The sequence below is a fragment of the Pogoniulus pusillus genome, chromosome 35 (genome assembly GCF_015220805.1).
Source record: "Pogoniulus pusillus isolate bPogPus1 chromosome 35, bPogPus1.pri, whole genome shotgun sequence".
Lineage (NCBI taxonomy): Eukaryota > Metazoa > Chordata > Aves > Piciformes > Lybiidae > Pogoniulus > Pogoniulus pusillus.
In genome coordinates, this window is record NC_087298.1 from 661,683 (window position 1) to 681,100 (window position 19,418).

At 60.9% G+C, this 19,418-nt stretch overlaps 1 protein-coding gene across 1 annotated transcript in view; it reads left to right on the plus strand.

The window, feature by feature from the left end:
• NOXA1 (NADPH oxidase activator 1) overlaps positions 1-19,418 on the plus strand; it is a 20,936-nt gene continuing 1,518 nt past the window's right edge. The window contains exons 1-14 of the mRNA XM_064170867.1: positions 1-524; positions 3,811-3,893; positions 5,110-5,218; positions 8,298-8,432; positions 10,868-10,975; positions 11,647-11,706; positions 12,230-12,267; positions 12,969-13,110; positions 15,403-15,456; positions 16,478-16,547; positions 16,732-16,787; positions 18,254-18,426; positions 19,039-19,144; positions 19,246-19,369. Of these exons, the coding sequence (XP_064026937.1) occupies positions 3-524; positions 3,811-3,893; positions 5,110-5,218; positions 8,298-8,432; positions 10,868-10,975; positions 11,647-11,706; positions 12,230-12,267; positions 12,969-13,110; positions 15,403-15,456; positions 16,478-16,547; positions 16,732-16,787; positions 18,254-18,426; positions 19,039-19,144; positions 19,246-19,369 (1,780 nt within the window). The 5' untranslated portion in view covers positions 1-2. The remainder of the gene's footprint in view (positions 525-3,810; positions 3,894-5,109; positions 5,219-8,297; positions 8,433-10,867; positions 10,976-11,646; positions 11,707-12,229; positions 12,268-12,968; positions 13,111-15,402; positions 15,457-16,477; positions 16,548-16,731; positions 16,788-18,253; positions 18,427-19,038; positions 19,145-19,245; positions 19,370-19,418) is intronic.

A 19,418-nucleotide genomic window follows, 5' to 3' on the forward strand; every position in this document is an offset into this window, starting at 1 on the left:
TGATGGCCAAGCCAGGTAATGGAAACGGCCCCAGAGCAGCGCTTGGCTGCGCCAGGCCCGGCCGCTCGCTGCACTGCCGGCGGCTGTCGGTCACCCCTCACCGGCAGAGGCCCAGCGAGCCGGCACCCCTGTGCCCGCTGCCTGCGTGGCCTCTGGCCTCGCCTGTGCCCCAGGAGATGCCGCAGCCGTGGGCCGTGCCCCCGCGGGGCAGAGCCGAGGCAGGAGGGAGAGGGCAGCGGCTGCCAGACTTCCTTGTCCGCCCGCTCCCCGCCCAGGGGCCTCTCCCGCCTGCCCGCCCCGTCGCAGGTGCGGCGAGGCCCGGCCCGGGGCCAGGCGCACAGCCGCGGGCCATGGCGTACCGGGAGCTGGTGCGGCGCTGGCATGAGGGGGTGCAGGCGGCCGACGGCGGCCACTGGGACACAGCCCTGGGCAGCTTCGCAGGCATCCCAGAGCCGCCGTCCAGGATCTGGTTCAACATAGGCTGCGTGCAGCTGCTGGCGGGGAGGCCCGAGCAGGCCCTGCGGGTGAGCGGCGCACGGTGTGCGGGCAGGAACCGGCTGCGGCCACGCACCGGCACCGGCGGCGCTGCTCGGGGCACGGTGTGCGGGCAGGAACCGGCTGCGGCCACGCACCGGCACCGGCGGCGCTGCTCGGGGCACGGTGTGCGGGCAGGAGCCGGGCTGCGGCCACGCACCGGCACCGGCGGCGCTGCTCGGGGCACGGTGTGCGGGCAGGAACCGGGCTGCGGCCACGCACCAGCACCGGCGGCGCTGCTCGGGGCACGGTGTGCGGGCAGGAACCGGCTGCGGCCACGCACCGGCACCGGCGGCGCTGCTCGGGGGCTGGCAGCGGGGCCGGCGCTGACTGGCAGCCGTGCCCGGGGCGTGGGCAGCAGGCGGAGCGGTGCGGCGGGGGGCAGGGGGCAGGGGTCCCTGCGCAGGGCCGGGCGGGTGGGGCCCGTGTGGGGCAGGGTCCTGCGCCTGGGCCAGGCCCACTCAGAGACACAAATCCAGGCTGGGGCTGCAGGGCTGAGAGCAGCCCCACGGAGGAGGACTTTGGGGTGCTGGGGGTGCAAAGCTGCACAGGAGCAGGCACCAAGCACTGCCAACCCCAGCCTGGCCTGGGCTGATCCCCAGCAGTGTGGGCAGCAGGGGCAGGGAGGGGATTCTGCTGCTCTGCTGTGCCTGCTGAGACCTCCCTGCAGTGCTGGGGCAGCTCTGGAGCCCTCAGCACAGCACAGGCAGGGACCTGCTGGAGCAGGGCCAGAGGGGACCACAGCAGTGCTGGCAGTGCTGGCAGGGCTCTGCTGTGAGGCCAGGCTGGCAGAGCTGGGGGTGTGCAGCCTGGAGAGGAGGAGGCTGCAGGGAGACCTTGTGGTGCCCCTTTGGTGCCTCAAAGGGGCCATGGGACAGGAGCAGTTGTGTGTCAGGGAAGGCAGTGGTAGGCTGGGGGCAGTGCTTTGAGCCTCAGGTGTCAGAGATGCTCCTTCCTGTGAGGGCAGTGAGGCACAGCTCAGGCTGCTCAGGGGGGAGCTGCATGGCACATCCCTGCACACTCTCCAGGCCAGGCTGGATGGGCATCAGCCTGGTTTGTGGAAGGTGTCTCTGGCTCCAGCAGCAAGGCTGAGCCAGGTGACCTTTAGTGGTCCCTTACAAAGCCTTCTAACATCCCATGGCCTGCCCCTTCTGCCTTCTCAGGCAGCAACGCTGAGTCCTGGAGCAGTCAGAACCTGGCATTGCTTACCCTCTCGTACAGCCAACAGCATCACTGCCAGCTGGAACTGCCCAAACCAAACCACTGCCCTTTGGGGAGGGAGACTCACAGGATCACAGGACACTTTGGGCTGGGAAAGACCTGGAAATCATTGAGTGCAGCTGCTCCGAGCAGCCTCCTGTGCTGGTGCAGGCAGGGAAGCACCCTGAGGAAAAGGCTTTTTGTTACAGCACCTTCTCTCTCTCTGCCTGCCTGCCTGCCTGCCTGTCTGCCCATCTGTCTCTCTGTCTGCCCATCTGTCTCTCTGCCTGCCTGTCTCTCTGCCTGCCTGTCTCTGCCTGCCTGTCTCTGCCTGCCTGCCTGTCTGTCTGCCTGTTTCTCTGCCTGCCTGCCTATCTGTCTCCCTGTCTGCCTGTCTCTGCCTGCCTCTCTGCCTGCCTCTCTGCCTGCCTGCCTGCCTGTCTGTCTGCCTGCCTATCTGTCTCTCTGCCAGCCTGCCTGCCTGCCTGCCAGCTGCCCACCAAGCAGATGCCTGTAAACTCTTTCTTAACCAGCACAAACAGCTCAGGCTGTGCTGGGGCAGAGCCCCGAAGCCCCCAGGCAGGGCAGTTGCTCTAGGAGACACCAGAGCACAGCTCGGTGGTGCCCAGAAGAGGGTTTTTACCCCTGCTGGCTGGGCAGTGGCTGGGCAGGAGCTGAGCTCTGCTTCCACACAGACCAGTGCTGGGTGTCTGTTCCCCTCCCTGCCCAGCCAAGCAGCCAAGCAGCCTGCTGGGCCCAGGTGGGCGCTAGAGGCAGGGCAGGAGGGCAGGGCAGAGCTGCTGCCTGTCCTGTGACACATTTCCCCCCTGCAGAGCTGGCCCTGCCCGGGCAGTCCCAGGGCCGTCTGGGCTTTCAGGTTGGAGTCCTTATCTCCATCTCCTCTCTGCTCTGGCAGGGGCAGGAGCTCAGCCCCCAGCTTCCTCAGACAGGGAGGCAGATTTCCCAGCAGCTGCCAGCTGCCCCTTGCCTGCCTCTGCCTCTGTCTAGCTGTGAGGCAGCAGCAGCCAGGCTGGCCTGCAGGTGCACTGTGTGAAGCTCTGCTGCTCTCTCCCTTGCACCCTCTCATGTAGTCAGCACTGGGCTGCTTCAAACAGCCCTCCCAGCCCAGCCAGTCCTGCTCCCACTGCCAGGCACACTCTGCCCCACAGCACACTTGTGCTGTTGCAGGATGCCAAGCAGCAAATGTAGCTCATTGGTGTCCAGTTCTTTTTACCAGGGAAAGAGCCAAGATCTGGAAGCTGGCTGGAAGCTGCCTCCTGCCCCATAGCACTTCCCATAGAGTCATAGAGACACAGAATGTGTTGGGAGGGACCTTGAATGTCATCCAGTGCCAGCCCCTGCCATGGGCAGGGACACCTCCCACCAGCACAGCTTGCTCAAGGCCTCATCCAGCCTGGACTTCAACACCTCCAGGCAGGGGCAGCCACAGCCTCCCTGGGCAGCCTCTGCCAGGCTCTCCCCAGCCTCACTCTCAACACTTTCTCCCTCCCCTCCACTCTCACTCTTCCCTCTCCCAGCTCAAAGCCATTGTCCCTCAGCCTGCCACTCCCAGCCCTTCTCCAGAGTCCCCCCAGCTTTCCTGCAGCCCCTTCAGGCACTGGAAGCTGCTCTGAGCTCTGCCTGGAGCCTTCTCTTCTGCAGGCTGCACAGCCCCAACTGTCCCAGCCTGTGCCCACAGCAGAGCTTCTCCAGCCCTCTGAGCATCTTGGTGGCCTCCTCTGGCCCCTCTGCAGCAGCTCCAGGTCCCTCTTGTGCTGGGTTCCCAGAGCTGGAGGCAGTGCTGCAGGTGAGGGCTGAGCAGATTGGAGGGGCAGAATCCCCTCCCTGTGCTGCTGCTCTCCCTGCTCTGGCTGCATCCAGCACACAGCTGGCTCTGGGCTACCAGGGGGCAGTGCTGGCTGCTGGGCACTTGGGCACCTGGGCACCAACTGACACCCCCAAGCTCTCAGTCCAGAGGGAGCTGGTCACAAGCCCCTGGACAGCTTTTGTGCCTTGTGGCATCAGCAGGAGAGCTCCTCCCTGACCTTTGCTGTGTGTCTGTGTTTGTCTCCTCAGGCATTTGACAGAAGCATTGAGAAGGACAACTCCCTGGCTGTGGGCTACTTTCAGAGAGGGTTTGTCCACCTGCAGCTGGAAATGTGAGTGTGCCACACGTCCACTGCAGGTGTTGCTGCTCTCCTTTTAGTCCTGCTTTAGTCTTAAGCCTCAATGATTCTCAAATTCATTTCTCACAGCAATCTTCAACATCTGCTAAGGCCCAGCCTGGCCTTGTAAGTTGTGTCCCTGGGCAGCAAGTCTTAGCCCTGCTAAGGCTGAGGAGATCCAAGCTGTACCAGTCCAAGGCAGCTAATAGAGGAGCTTGCTACCCACAGACACAGAGTGAGGAGCTGCTCCTGTGTGGGAGCCATAAGGCAGCAGCTTTGTTTGCCACTCAGGTTCTGGCAGTGATGGCAGTGCTACTGCAGTGCTCAGTGTCCCTCACCTGGGGCACCTGAGTCTGGCTTCCTAGAAGTGCAGCCTGCCCACAGTTTCTGACTCTCTCTGCTGGCAGTGGATGTAGAGGGCTGGTGTCAGTCTCACTGCTGTGGGGTTGTGTCACCAGTGTCATGGCATTGGGCACTCACTGGTTAAGTGACAGTGACATCCTGCTCAGAGGATTTACAGGTCCCCACCTACCTCTGGAGTTCAGCTATTCTCCCCCCTCCTATTTCCCCTCCAGACCTTGGTTTCTGCCAAGTGCCAGTCTTTGTTTCTGGGAGGGAGTTAAAGTGAGCAGCCCTGCACCAGAATCTCCTTCAGATCTCTTCCAGATGCCACACAGGTGCCCCTTGAGTCAGGCCACAGCTTGAGTGCTGTGTCCAGTCTGGACTCCTCCAGTCAAGAGAGCTGTTGAGGTGCTGGAAGGTGTCCAGAGCAGGGCAGCAAGGCTGGAGAGGGGCCTGGAGCACAGCCCTGTGAGGAGAGGCTGAGGGAGCTGGGGGGGTGCAGCCTGCAGCAGAGGAGGCTCAGGGCAGAGCTCATTGCTGCCTGCAGCTGCCTGCAGGGAGGCTGTAGCCAGGTGGGGTTGGGCTCTGCTGCCAGGCAGCCAGCAGCAGAAGCAGGGGACACAGCCTGGAGCTGTGCCAGGGCAGGTCTAGGCTGGATGTTGTTAGGAAGTTGTTGTCAGAGAGAGTGATTGGCACTGGAATGGGCTGCCCAGGGAGGTGGTGCAGTGCCCATCCCTGGGGGTGTTTAAGAGGAGGCACTCAGTGCCATGGTCTGGTCAGTTAGAAGGTGATGGGTGCTGGGTTGGACTGGATGGTCTCAGCTCAGCCTGCTTGACTCTGTGGCTGCTGGAGTCTGCTGTCTCTGCAGGGGTGCAGAAGCTCTCTCTGACTACCAGAAGGCCTTCAGTCACCTCAGGAAAAATCCCTTCATCGACTACAAGCAGCTGGGGCTGAGGCACATCCTCTATGCGTGGGAGGTAAGAGGCAGCCTGGCTCAGCAGCCCTTCCCTCTCTGGGGGTGCTGGGCAGGTCCTGGTGGGTGGGAGGGTGACCATGAGCCAGCAGTGTGCTCTGGTGGGCAGGAGGGGCAATGCCATGCTGGGGTGCATTAGAAGAGCTGTGGTGAGTAGGTTGAGAGAGGTTCTCCTGCCCCTCTGCTCTGCCCTGCTGAGGCCACATCTGGAGCACTGTGTCCAGTTCTGTCCCCACCCCAGTGCAGGAGAGACACAGAACTGCTGGAGAGAGTCCAGCACAGAGCCACAGAGGTGCTGAAGGGAATGGAACAGCTGTGTTAGGAGCAGAGCCTGAGGGAGCTGGGGCTGGGAGCTTGGAGAGGAGGAGCCTGAGAGGTGAGTGCCAGAGACTGGAGCCAGGCTCTGCTGGGTGATGCCAGTGCCAGCACAAGGGGCACTGCTGGAACTGAGGCAGAGGAAGTTTCATTTAGACATGAGGAGGATATTTTTTTCCTGTGAGGGTGCCAGAGCCTGGCACAGGCTGCCCAGGGGGGCTGTGGAGTCTCCCTCTCTGGAGAGATTCAAGACCTGCCTGGATGTGTTGCTGTGTGACCTGCTCTGGGTGCTGCTGCTCTGGCAGGGCTTGGACTGGCTGAGCTTTGGAGGTCACTCCCAGCCCCTGACCTTCTGTGATTCTTTACCCTCTTACCTGGAGTTAGGCTGCCACAGCCTGCTCAGAAATGATCAAAGTCTGACTTGACTGTAAATGTTTGTAGTGTTTGCCATGTGAAAGACTCCTGTGAGTCATTTTGACACATCCTGAGCCCACACACAGGGGCTGGAAAGCAGAAAGAGGAAAGAAAGTGGAATTCTTTACCTCTGGAGGGCTGAGGAGCAGCTGTGTAACTCCAGCCAAGTGTGCCCAGAGACCAGCCCTGGGCTTCTCCTGCACCTTCTGCCAAGCAGGAAGAAGCTGTGCTTGGTACCCCTGGTATTACCCAAGCCTCGTGGTCTTTAACAGGTTCAGTGCCAGAGCACTGAGCTCACACACTTGGGGCCAGCAGCTGTGAAGGGGGCAGGGCTGCAGCAGTGCCCTGAGGCCGTCGCAGGAGGTCCCTACCCTGTCTGCCATGGACTGTCCCTCACTCCACGTGCTGTAGGCACTGCCAGGACCTGTGCCCTCCCCCTCTGGCCCTCCAGGCTTAGGATCTGCCTCCTGACCCGCCGGTGCTTCACTCCTACGTCTGCTTGCAGCTCGTTTTCCCAGAGGCACAGACACAGCCCCCCTGCAGAGCTCTGCCCTCAGCCTCCCCCACACACAGCCTCTGGCGTGGGCACAGCTGCTGCCTGCTTGAGAGCCCAGGCTGGAGCACCTGGGAGCTGAGGAATGCTGCTGCCTTGCCTGCCTGAGAAGGATCACCTCTGTGGCTCCTGTAGGTGTGCAGTTCCCCCCCAGGCAGCAGATTGGTACCTGGGAAGCATCCTGTAGCTGCAGCTCTGTGCCCAGCACTGCTTCACCCAGGTACCACAGAGCCATTTGCAAGCTGCCCACCCCTCATCCGAGGCAGCAAGCTGGCAGTCACCCTGTTAGGCCACACTTCTGCCTTGCAGGGCAGCAGCTTTTCCACACCCTGGCTGCAGGCCAGGGGCAAGCCAAGCTCTGCCAGGCTGCCCAGGGGGGTGTGGAGTCTCCTTCTCTAGAGGTATTCAAGACCCACCTGGCTGTGTTGCTGTGTGATCTGCTCTGGGTGCTCCTGCTCTGGCAGGGCTTGGACTGGCTGAGCTCTGGAGGTCCCTTCCAGCCCCTGGCACTCTGTGCTTCTGTAATTCTGTGATCAGGGCTTCCCAAGCCCCAGGCTGCCTCCCCCCCTCCCTTTGCCCCCTCAGCACCCAGCACAGTGGCATGCTGCTGAGGGGCAGCAAGCTGCAGCTGACAGCTTGCACAGCCACAGCTCCCTGCAACGTGAAGTGGTTTCACTGCAGTTGTTTTGCACTGACAGGGGTCAGAGTTACTGTGCAGAGCAGAAACTGGCAGCTAGCTGCATGCAGGAGGGCACAAGAGAATCCTCAGCAGTGCCCAGGCAGCTGAGTGTGAGCCAGCAGTGTGCCCATGCAGCTGAGTGTGAGCCAGCAGAGTGCCCAGGGAGCTGAGTGTGAGCCAGGAGTGTGCCCATGCAGCTGAGTGTGAGCCAGCAGTGTGCCCATGCAGCTGAGTGTGAGCCAGCAGAGTGCCCAGGGAGCTGAGTGTGAGCCAGCAGTGTGCCCAGGCAGATGAATGTGAGCCAGCAGTGTGCCCAGGGAGCTGAGTGTGAGCCAGCAGTGTGCCCAGGGAGCTGAGTGTGAGCCAGCAGAGTGCCCAGGCAGCTGAGTGTGAGCCAGCAGTGTGCCCAGGGAGCTGAGTGTAAGGCAGCAGTGCCCAGGTGGCCAAGAAGGCCAGTGGCAGCCTGGCTGGGATTAAAACTGCTGTGTCCACCAGCAGCAGTGAGGGGACTGTGCCCTTGGACTCTGCTCTGGTGAGGCCACAGCTCCAGTGCTGTGTTCAGCTTTGGGCAGTGCAATGCAAGAGAGCTGTGGAGGTGCTGGAGCAGGTCCAGAGGAGGGCAGGGAAGCTGTGAAGGGCCTGGGGAATAAATCTGTTGAGGAGAGGCTGAGGGAGCTGGGGATGGGCAGTGTGAAACAGGAGGCTGAGGGCAGAGCTCATTGCTGCCTGCAGCTGCCTGCAGGGACATTGTGCAGAGGCTGCTGCTGGGCTCTGCTCACAGGCAACTGCAGACAGAACAAGGGGGAATGGCCTCAAGCTGAGCCTGGGGAGGTTTAGATTGGACATTAGGAAGAAGTTTTTTCCTGGAGAGGGTGGTCAGAGACTGGGATGAGCTGCCCAGGGAGGTGCTGGAGTCCCCCAGCCTGGCTGTGTTTCAGGGTGGTTTGGATGTGGTGCTTGGGGCTGTGGTTTAAAGTGAGTCTTGTAGAGCAGGGGTCCAGGCTGGGCTTGGTGCCCTGAGGGGCTGTGCCAGCCTGGGTGTTGCTGTGAGCTGTGGTTCTGGGTCTCACTGAGTGTGTGCTGGACCTCAGCCCCTGCCTTGTCTCCCCTTGCCTGCCCCAGGTGCTGTACAGCACTGCAGCAGCACAGTGCCAGCTGCAGCAGTGGCAGGAGGCCAGGCTCACCCTGGAGAAGGCTGTTGTGTGGAGGCCCGAGGGGAGAGCAGCAATCCTGGAGCTGGCCCTCGAGCGAGTGCAGGTAAGGCCACCCCTGGGAGCTGTGTGCACTGAGCTCAGGTGGAAAGAGGAGGCAGCAGTGGGGGAAGTGTTGTGCCTTTGGGTTTCCTCTCCAGCCACCTGCTTGGTCACCTGCTGCCAGACTCTCACCCTTTGCATGCAGCTGCTCCCTGGCCCCTCCTGCTCAGGAGCTGAGCTCTGCTTGTGCCTGGGCTGTGAGGCAGCAGCTGAGCTCTGAGTTCAGCCTGTGCCTGGGCTGTGAGGCAGCAGCTGAGCTCTGAGTTCAGCCTGTGCCTGGGCTGTGAGGCAGCAGCTGAGCTCTGTTTGTGCCTGGGCTGTGAGGCAGTAGCTGAGCTCTGAGTTCAGCCTGTGCCTGGGCTGTGAGGCAGCAGCTGAGCTCTGAGTTCAGCCTGTGCCTGGGCTGTGAGGCAGCAGCTGAGCTCTGAGTTCAGCCTGTGCCTGGGCTGTGAGGCAGCAGCTGAGCTCTGAGTTCAGCCTGTGCCTGGGCTGTGAGGCAGTAGCTGAGCTCTGAGTTCAGCCTGTGCCTGGGCTGTAAGGCAGCAGCTGAGCTCTGTTTGTGCCTGGGCTGTGAGGCAGCAGCTGAGCTCTGTTTGTGCCTGGGTTGTGAGGCAGTAGCTGAGCTCTGTTTGTGCCTGGGCTGTGAGGCAGCAGCTGAGCTCTGTTTGTGCCTGGGTTGTGAGGCAGCAGCTGAGCTCTGTTTGTGCCTGGGCTGTAAGGCAGCAGCTGAGCTCTGTTTGTGCCTGGGCTGTGAGGCAGCAGCTGAGCTCTGTTTGTGCCTGGGCTGTGAGGCAGCAGCTGAGCTCTGTTTGTGCCTGGGTTGTGAGGCAGCAGCTGAGCTCTGAGTTCAGCCTGTGCCTGGGCTGTAAGGCAGCAGCTGAGCTCTGTTTGTGCCTGGGCTGTGAGGCAGTAGCTGAGCTCTGAGTTCAGCCTGTGCCTGGGCTGTGAGGCAGCAGCTGAGCTCTGTTTGTGCCTGGGCTGTGAGGCAGTAGCTGAGCTCTGAGTTCAGCCTGTGCCTGGGCTGTGAGGCAGCAGCTGAGCTCTGTTTGTGCCTGGGCTGTGAGGCAGCAGCTGAGCTCTGTTTGTGCCTGGGCTGTGAGGCAGCAGCTGAGCTCTGAGTTCAGCCTGTGCCTGGGCTGTAAGGCAGCAGCTGAGCTCTGTTTGTGCCTGGGCTGTGAGGCAACAGCTGAGCTCTGAGTTCAGCCTGTGCCTGGGTTGTGAGGCAACAGCTGAGCTCTGAGTTCAGCCTGTGCCTGGGCTGTGAGGCAGCAGCTGAGCTCTGTTTGTGCCTGGGCTGTGAGGCAGCAGCTGAGCTCTGAGTTCAGCCTGTGCCTGGGCTGTGAGGCAGCAGCTGAGCTCTGAGTTCAGCCTGTGCCTGGGCTGTGAGGCAGCAGCTGAGCTCTGAGTTCAGCCTGTGCCTGGGTTGTGAGGCAGCAGCTGAGCTCTGAGTTCAGCCTGTGCCTGGGCTGTGAGGCAGTAGCTGAGCTCTGAGTTCAGCCTGTGCCTGGGCTGTAAGGCAGCAGCTGAGCTCTGTTTGTGCCTGGGCTGTGAGGCAGCAGCTGAGCTCTGAGTTCAGCCTGTGCCTGGGTTGTGAGGCAGCAGCTGAGCTCTGAGTTCAGCCTGTGCCTGGGCTGTGAGGCAGTAGCTGAGCTCTGAGTTCAGCCTGTGCCTGGGCTGTGAGGCAGTAGCTGAGCTCTGAGTTCAGCCTGTGCCTGGGCTGTGAGGCAGTAGCTCAGCTCTGTTTGTGCCTGGGCTGTGAGGCAGGATGCTCTATGCAGTGTGCCTGTGCAGGGTCTCCATCTCATGCCACTGGCTGGCTTCCTTGAGCCCCCTTGGCCTCATGAACAGTTGGTGGCAGCTCAGATATTCGTGGCACTCACTCTCAGAGCTTTACAGAGTGTGAAGGTGCTTCCAGGCACAGTAGTTTCCCATCAGACTCAGCACCAGGAAGATCTCTGATTTACTCTCTCGGAGGGTTCATTGCTTTGCAAGCTCTGCACTTCCTCCTCCTATCTGTGTCCTGCCTCAGAGGTGATCTCTGTTTCACCTGACCAGCTCACCTGGCTTCCTGCTTCTGCCCTGTTTGCACTTGCTGCTAGCATGGGGCTCAGTGACCGAGCAGAGGAGGAAGACAACCAGGTTGAAGTCAAGCAGGAAACCTGGGCACAAGTTCCTTTGTAACAAACGCTGCTCCTCCACCCTCCCTCCCTCCCCACCCACCCCACGCCAGCAGTTAGTCCTTGACTCAACACTGGGCAGTGGCTGCTGAGCTCTCACTTTGTCACCTGAGTGACACTTGAAGTTCACAGCCACAGTTCTTTTGCCCCAGTGTCCTCCTGGAGCTGCTGGCTTGCAGCCACAGGGGGCCTGTGTTTGCTGCCCGTTGCTGCTGTGTCTCAGCTGCGGGAGCTGAGGGCTGAAGGCAGATCCCTGCCCTAGGGCCGCCGGCGGCTGGAGCCCATGCAGGTGCCTCTCGGGGAGCTTTTCAGACCGCGGAAGCAGGAAGTTGAGCAGCTGAATTCCAAAGATTTCCTGGGTAAACCCAAGGTAAGAGGCTGCAGTCGTCGGGATCAGCAGCAAGCAGGTTAATGTGCCCCCCTCTGACAGCCCAGGGGGCTGCTGCTGCCCAGCGCTGCTGGCCGAGGCCCAGGGCTTGCAGCCGGTAAAGGCACCAGGGGCACAGGGGCTGACAGCCACGGGAGCTGCCTCCTTCTCCATCACAGTAACACTGCTGCTAAACCCTTCCCAGCCTTGGCCACAGTCTGCAAGAGCTGAGCAGGTGCTTGGAGAGCCCTGTGGTTGTGCTTTTGCTGGCAGTGACATTTTCCAGAGGACCACATTCTGCCAGCACTCTCCTGCTCACTCCTGCATCCCCAGCGGGACAGGCAGGCACTTGGGAGCCAAATGCTGCTCACAGCTCCTGTGAGCCCTCCTGTGAGCAGTGCAGTCAGCAGAAGTGCCACAGGCCAGGGAGCTCCAACAGGAAAGAGAAAGTTAATCATCCCCATGCTGCTGAGGACAACTTGGGAAGGCTGAAAAGGGAGGGACAGGAATGGATGAAGCTGTTTGGGAACCAAGCTCTGGATTTTGCACTATGTGCATGGCTCTACCTTATGCCTGGCCTTGGGATGTCAGAAGGAAGTGGGTGTGAGCAGATAACCTTGGGTGAGGCTGGAGAGTCCCCATCCAGCCTGCACTCACTGCTTGTCCTCCAACAGGTGATCTCCTCCATCATTCCCAATGATGAGTACTTCGGCTTTGAGCCTCTCAGGTTTCAGGTAAGCAGGACATGGCTGTGGAAGCAGGAATGGAGCTGCCATGGAGCTCTGGGCAGGGCCTGAGGTCCCAACAGCAGCAGGGTAAGAGCACACTGATGGAGAGCCCAGCACAGCACCAGAGTAGATGCATTGGGCCCTTCAAAGTGATGCGAGCCTCCAGCCCTTGGGAGCTGCACTGTAGTCTCTCTGCCCTGGCAGAGGAGCAGTGCAGGCTTTGCTCTGCTCAGCACACTGCTGCACAGGCATGGCTGCTCTGCACTGCCAGCTGAGCTCCTCAGGACACAGAGCAGGGCAGAAGAGTTTCTTACTCACTTCCTGATGGCATAGAGAGTGGAGGGGCAGAAACAGAAGCTATGTCCTGGCCAGGTGCAGAGCAGCAGACTTCTGCCTGGCTGCTGTGGTGTGACAAGGATGACCAAAAGCAAAGGCAAAGCAGCAGAGTGGGCATTTGGAGGGACAGTGACAGGGTGGCAGTGCTGCAGCCCCAGGAGCTGCTCTGAGCAGCTGCTCTTTCTCTCCCCAGAAGCAGAGCTCCTCTGAAGCCAGCACTGATGCTCTGCGGTAAGTGATCAGGCCCACCCTGGCCTGCCTCTGCTCTCTGTTTCTCTTCAGAAGGTCAGGCTTTGTTCTCTGGTGCCTGTGTCAGGACACTCAGTGGGATCCACACCCACTTCTCACGGGGTGGAGTGGATGACAAAGATGCAGAGGTCTGGGTGGCTGCAGCAGATGCTGCTCTCAGCAGCAGCTGTCACCGCAGGATCTCATGGCAGGTTGCAGGAGCTGAAGAGGCTTGGGAGGCAGACATGGATCATGCCATGGCTGGGAAATGGAAGTAGAGAGGTTCTGGGACCTGCCCAGAGCTGTGGCAGGGGAGACTCAGTTGTCTTGTGCTAGTTCCTGGGACAAGGCTTCCAGATTGTCCCTGCCAGGGCTGCTGCTCTGAGCCAAAATCAGCCTTGCTTCAAACCCATGGGAGTCCTTTGTTTTGGTGGCATGGAACCAGCAGGACTTCAGGGCTGGGCTTTGTCATTGCTTTGGTCTGCAGAGTGCTCCTCAGTGCAGTGGGAGTGGGGCAGCTGCACCTGGGCAGTGTTCTCCAAGCTGCTCTGGTCCCACTTGGACCCAAGGGCAGCAAAGGCAATCAGGGTTTGCCAGCACCTGAAACTTGTGGAACGTGCCAGTGGGGACTGGTGCTGTGGGTGGAAGGCAGCCAGCACCAGGGCTGCAGGGGCAGTGAGGCTGCTGTCACCCTTCCTTTGCAGGGACAGTGAGGTGAGCTACTGTCGAGTTGTGTCCCACTACTGCCCCGAGGGCTGGCCAAGGCTGGCAGTGGCAGCAGGGAGCTTGGTCTGTGTGCTGGGAAGAGGAGCAGAGGGCTGGGCCACAGCCATCCACGGGGGACAGGTAAGGAAGCAGGGAGGCCTCCAGCCCATCCCCACAGCAGAGCACTGCCCTGCCTGTGAACAGCAGCTTGCAGCAACCCTCTAAGCACGTTCCTCAGGGGCTCACCTGGAGCACTGCAAGCAGAGGAGGAGTTCAGGAGCTCATTTCCCCCAGCTGCTAATTGTGGGTTTCTCTGACACTGAGTTCCTGCCAGCTTCTGCCACTCACCTCTCTCGGGCATCTTTTGGGGCAGTTGTGCTCTCCACCACACAGGGATAATGCAGGGTAACAAACCTCACCAGGGACAAGCTTTGGAGCAGTGTTTGGCACCTGAGAGCTCCAGTGGAGCCAGAGACAGAGTCTCAGGATATACTCAGTTGGCAGAGTCCTCCCAACAAACCCAGTCCAGCTCCAGCCCTCCACTCAGCACTGCAGAGCCTCAGCACAGCTCCACAGGCTGTTGGAACACCCCCAGGGGTGGGGGCTGCAGCACTGCCCTGGGCAGCCTGTGCCAAGGGCTGAGAACCCTTCCAGAGCAGAAATATCTCCTGAGCTCCAGCCTGAGCCTCCTCTGGGGCAGCTTGGAGCCATCTCCTCTGCTCCTGTCCCTTGCCCCCAAGCAGCAGAGGCTGCTCCCTCCTCACTGCAACCTCCCTGCAGGCAGCTGCAGAGCAATGAGCTCTGCCCTCAGCCTCTGCTCCACCTGCACACCCTCAGCCCCCTCAGCCCCTCCTCACCCCCAGCTGCTCCAGGCCCTGCTCCAGCCTCACTGCCCTGCTCTGGACAGGCTGCAGCCCCTCAGTGTCCTTCTTGCAGTGAGGGGCCCAGAGCTGAGCACAGCACTCCAGCTGTGGCCTGCCCAGTGCTGGGCACAGGGGGATGGGCACCTCCTGTCCCTGCTGCCCACCCTGGTTCTAACCCAAGCCAGGATGCCAGTGGCTTACCTGGGCGCTGCTGCCTCGTGCTCAGTGACTGCCAACCAACACCCCCAGCTCCCTCTCCAAGCTGCAGCTTTCCAACCACACATCCCCAGGTCTGTAGCTCCCCATGGGGTGGTTGTGACCCAGGGGCAGGGCCTGGCACTTGGCCTTGTTGCACCTCACACAATTAGCCTGCCCAGATCCTGCTGTAAAGCTTCCCTATCTCTAACAGGTGGGCACAGCTGCCCAGCTTGGTGCCATCTGCAGACTGACTGAGAGTGCCTCAGTGCTCTCCTCCAGAGCATTGATAAAGGCATTAAAGAGGACAGGCCCCAGCACTGAGCCCTGGGGGACACCACCAGTGACAGATTAGTCCTAGCCTGGGGAAGGCCTGGGAGGGTCTCAGCTGTGCCAGGTTTTCTAAAGGGCTCTGGAGAAGATCCTAGGAATGAGTCCAGCAACTCTGAGATCTTCCTGCAGACATGGGGGGGCTACAGGGTAAGCAGCTGGATTAGAAGCAGGTAAATATGGCAGGATGGAGAACCTTGTGTTGGCAGAATCCACTTCTCATGTTCCTTTCAAGAGCCACTGCAGGGCTGGGGTGGGGTGAGCCAGTGCAGGGATCCTCTGCCTCGGCTGCCACAAAAGCCCAAAAGATCCTTCAGAGGCAGCAGCCCCAGGAGCTGTCTGAGCAGCTGGCAGAGCTCTGAGGAGTGCCAGCAGGGCAAGGCAGAAATAAAGGCTGGCAGAGCTGAACAGCTTTCTCTGTCTGCTCTTAAAGGAGGGGATGTGCCCACAGAGACCCTTCTGTGTCAGTCACAGGATGCTCTGCCTTGAAAGGGACCTCCAGAGCTCAGCCAGTCCAACCCCCTGCACTCAGCAGGGACAGCCTCCACTAGAACAGGTTGCCCCCAGCCCTGTCCAGCCTCTCTTTGAGTATCTCCAGCTTCAGGCTGCACCAGGGGGGTTTAGGTTGGGCATTAGGAACAATGACATCTTCCCTCAAAGGCTTGTCAAGGCCTGGCCCAGGCTGCCCAGGTGGAGTCCCCATCCCCTGGAGGGCTTTCCAGGCCATGAAGCTGTGGTGCTGAGGGCCATGGTCTGGGAGTGCCCTGGCAGTGCTGGGGTAGGGGTTGGATCTTAGAGGTCTCTTCCTAACAGTGTTATGGTCCTGCTGCTCTCTACCCAAGCAGCTGCTGTCGAGCAGGGTGCTGAGCTTGCTGGCTCCTGCCTGCCCCCCCACAGGCTCTCAGCAGCACTGCTTCTGGCACCCTGGGCTGCGGCAGGGGAGGGTGGCAGGGCCAGCAGCAGTGCAGCGTGGGGCTGGGTGTGCTGGGGCTGCAGCTGCCCCAGAGGCAGCTCCTGTCTCACCCTGCTGCGCTGTGTCCTGCAGGTGCTGCGCATCCCCAGCTCTCTCCTGGAGCCTGCCACCCAGAGCCACCCACAGGTGAGCTGCCAGCCAGGGCTGGGGGAGGGAGGCCAGCACAGAGCAGGGCAGTGTGCTGAGAGGGGGCTGAGAAACACTGAGGCAGCTTGGCTGGGCACCAGGTGCTCTGGAGCAGGAGCAGCAGCAGAGGTAAGAGCAGGCAGATGCTGACCTTTGTGTGTGCACATCACATCTCTGCACAGCACAGTCTGGGGCCTTGGCCTGACCTAGGTGTTGGCATCTTTCATTTGCTGTGGGCTGATGGAGCACACCCAGAGCACCTGCCACAGCTCTGCTGCCCCTCTGCCACTTGCTGGGGCACAGAACAACACAAGGGTGAGTTGGAGGGCGTGGGGCATGTGCTGCTGCCATGCTGCCCGTGGGCACCAGAGGTGGCAGGGGTAAGCAGAGCTCACATGTTCCAGCTCAGCAGCAGGGTGAGAGCAGGTAAATGTCCTGCACTGGGCCTGAAATAAGAACTTCTGATCTTAGACCTTGTGCATGAGCCCTAAAGCCTCACCTCTGGCTAAGGGAATCTCCTTCCATCTCCCTCCTCCAGCAAGGGCATATCCAGGCATGATCCCAACCATTTCCCAGCTGAACCCAGGGCAGAAAGATGCATCTCAGACCCCTGCTTCCGTGAGAGATTTTGGTGGTTCTGATGACTTCTTTCCCTCCAAATGAAGCCCTGACCACAGCACACACTTGGGTGTTTGCTGCATGGGTGTCTCACTGTGGCTGTGCCCAGCCTGGCTGGGTGAGCTGGCAGGCAGTGGGCTTAGCCCCGAGTGCAGCACCAGCAGGCTCCATCTGCTCCAGCACCAACCCAGCAAGGGACAGGAGGTGGAGGGAGAGTCCCACCCTGCTCCTCCTGCTGCCTGCCACAGCCCGGAGGCCATCACTGAGTGCTCCACCCCACCCAGCCACTTAGTGGCTGCTGTCTCTGGGGCTACACCCAGACGTTTGTAGGTGGTGTTGTGCCCACCAGCCCTGCCAGCCTACTCTGCTCTGCTCACTCCTCTCTGGTGCTGTTCTGTTGCAGATCACCAATGGGATTCCTCTCCCCCCTGCCCAGATGCCTCCCAGCCGTCTGCCTGTGAAGCAGAAGCCAGGTAGTGCCCCAGGCCTGGAGCCTCCATGGGTGCCCTGTGAGCCCCCCCTGCTGCAGGGATGCACAGGGAGGCTGTTGCCCACCGTGGCCGTGTGCCAGTGGCTTGCAGGAGAGCTGCCAAGGCCTCTGCAGACTGCAGGTGCCGACTGCAGCTGCTGTTCCTCTGCTCTTCTCTTGGTCTGCAGGGCCTGCTGGGGGAGAAGAAGCCTCTGCCAATGGTGCTGGCACTCAGAGGGATGAGGTAAAGAGGTTTCATGGCCTCAAGGGCTCAAGGCTGTGAGAAGTGCAAGCTTCCTGGCCAGGTGCTCCAAAATTCCTGAGCTGTTCCTCTGCCCATTCTCCCCTTCCAAAGAGAGGCTTCCTTGTGTCTTTCCTCTGCCACTCCCAGGTTTGTTACCATCGGACTTTGTGAGGCAGTCCAAGGTTGAGGCTTACCAGGGCAGTGCCCTTTTGCCACCCTCCAAGGAGCCCCAGGCACAGCCATGCTCTTACAGCCCACTCTGCAAGAGCTGCCTCTGAAGCACCTGCTGTGCCTTCTGCCCTGCTGCTGGGTGGCACTGTCTGCCCCTGCCAGTGCCACAGGCCATTCATTTGCCTTCTCCTGGGTCAGAGTCCTCTGATGCACTTAGCAGCTCCTCTGTGGTGGAGCTGCAGGTCAGCTCTGCTCCCTTTGCCCTTGCCACCCTGTTTGTGGGGGTTTTGGAGCCACTTTTTGGTCAGCTGCACTTCAGACAAGGCAGCAGGACACAGGCATTTGGCTGCACCTCTGCAGCTGCCTGGAGGAACTCTGCTCATACAGGTTTGGGGTTGGAAGGTTGCTGAGGGATCAGACCCAGAGACAGGTTTCCTGGGTCCCACAATGGCAGGGGTGGGAAGGCAGCTCTGGAGATCAGCCAGTCCAACCCCCCCTGCCAGAGTAGGGTCACCCAGGGCAGGTCACACAGGATCACAATGTCCAGGCAGGTTTGGAATGTCTCCAGATGGAGACTCCACAGCCTCTCTGGGCAGCCTGCTCCAGGGCTCTGCCACCCTCTCAGTGAAGAAGTTCCTCTCATGTTCAGCTGGAACTTTCAATGTTCAAGGTCATGCTCGTTGCCTCTTGTCCTGTCACTGGGGACCACTGAGCAGAGTCTGGCCCCATCCTCCTGCCACCCACCCCTTAGACAGTTGTAAGCATGCACAGGATCCCCCTCAGCCTCCCCTTCCCCAGGCTAAGCAGCTGCAGCTCTCAGCCTCTCCTTATGAGAGAGCTGTTCCAGTGCCCTCAGTGCCCTGTGCTGGACTCTCTCCAGTAGTTCTTTGTCCTTGAGCTGGGGAGCCCAGAACTGGACACAGGCCTCCAGGTGAGGCCTAACCAGGGCAGAGCAGAGGAGGAGGAGAACCTCCCTCAACCTGCTGGCCACACTCTTCTTAATGCACCCCAGGATGCCACTGGCCTTCTTGGTGATGCTGAGGGCACACTGCTGGTTCGTGGGCATCCTGTTGTCCACCAGGACTCCAAAGTCCTTTTTCCCCGTGCAGCTGTCCCCCAGCTCAGCACCCAGCCTGTACTGACCCTTGGGGTTGTTCTTCCCAGGCTGATTCTGTAGCTCCTCTGGGACTCAGATCTGCATTTCAGTGCTGCTCCAGCAGCCTGCAGGAGCCCTGAGCCCGGGGCCATGTCCATCCCCTCTCTTGGCTGTGACAATCCTGAACCACATCTCTCAGCAGGTGCCTCCAGCCTGTGCAGAAGCCTCATGCAGTGGGGACAGACCTGTCGTGCTGAGAGCGAGCTGTGAGTGCAGCCTGGTGCTGAGGGCAGGCCAGGTGCCCTCTGTGGCACAGCTGCGGGCACTGCTGCAGGAGCGCCTCGGCCAGCAGGCAGAGAGAGGCAGGCTGAGGTGGGTGCTGAGCCTGTGCCCTTGGGGTGCAGAGGGAGGCTGAGGTGGGTGCTGAGCCTGTGCCCTTGAGGTGCAGAGGCAGGCTGAGGTGGGTGCTGAGCCTGTGCCCTTGGGGTATGGAGCTGTGTCTTTGCCCTGGGCACAGTTACCTGGGGCTGAAGCACTGCAGCAGGGGTGCAGCAGAGCTGTGGGCACAGAGCCACCCCCCAGGGCTGGCCTTGCCATGGCTTTTGGGTGCAGAGCAGCTGTGCTACTTGGGCCTTGGGCACCTAAAGGATCTTCCCCAGGAATCTCTGTACTGTGCTCAGGAATGGGAGAACAGAAAGGGGATGTGGGCAGCTTTATCCTGCTCAGCTCAGTGTTGGAGCTACACCTGGATCAATGCAGGGCAGGCTGGGAGCTGGCCCTGGCCTCCCTGACTGCAGCCCTGAGGGCACGCAGCGTAGTCAGTTCGTGGGGAGGTGCCAGTCCCTCCCTGAGCACGCAGGGTGGCAGCAAGCTCAGAGCTGGCTAACCAAGGGGGCTGTGGAGGGAGGAGGTGTCAGGGCCAGGCTGGGCTCCAGCTCTGGCTCTCAGCAAGGTGATCTGAGCCACCTTCATGTACACCTGCAGCTGCAGGCACGCGGATGGCACAGAGCTGGGCACGGTGTCGGGAGAGGAGGATCTGGAGGGGCTGTGGCAGCAGCTGACAGATGGCAGCCTGGTGCTGTGCTGCCAGGTACGTGGGCTGGGACAGGCTGCCCTGCTGGGCCCCCAAGCCCTGCTGGGCCTCCAAGCTCTGCTTTGCCTTGCAACCTCCACACTGCCTTTGTCCTGCAGGACTCAGACTCCCACTCGGCCAGACCTGTCCTCTACAGGATGCTGGCCCAGCACCCTTACCCTGCCCAGGGGCCAGGGGACCTGGAGTTCAGCAAGGGAGACCTGCTGGAGATTCTCTCTGAAGGTAGCCCCAGAGCTGTGCAGGCTTGTGCTGGGCAGGGAGGGGCTGGGCA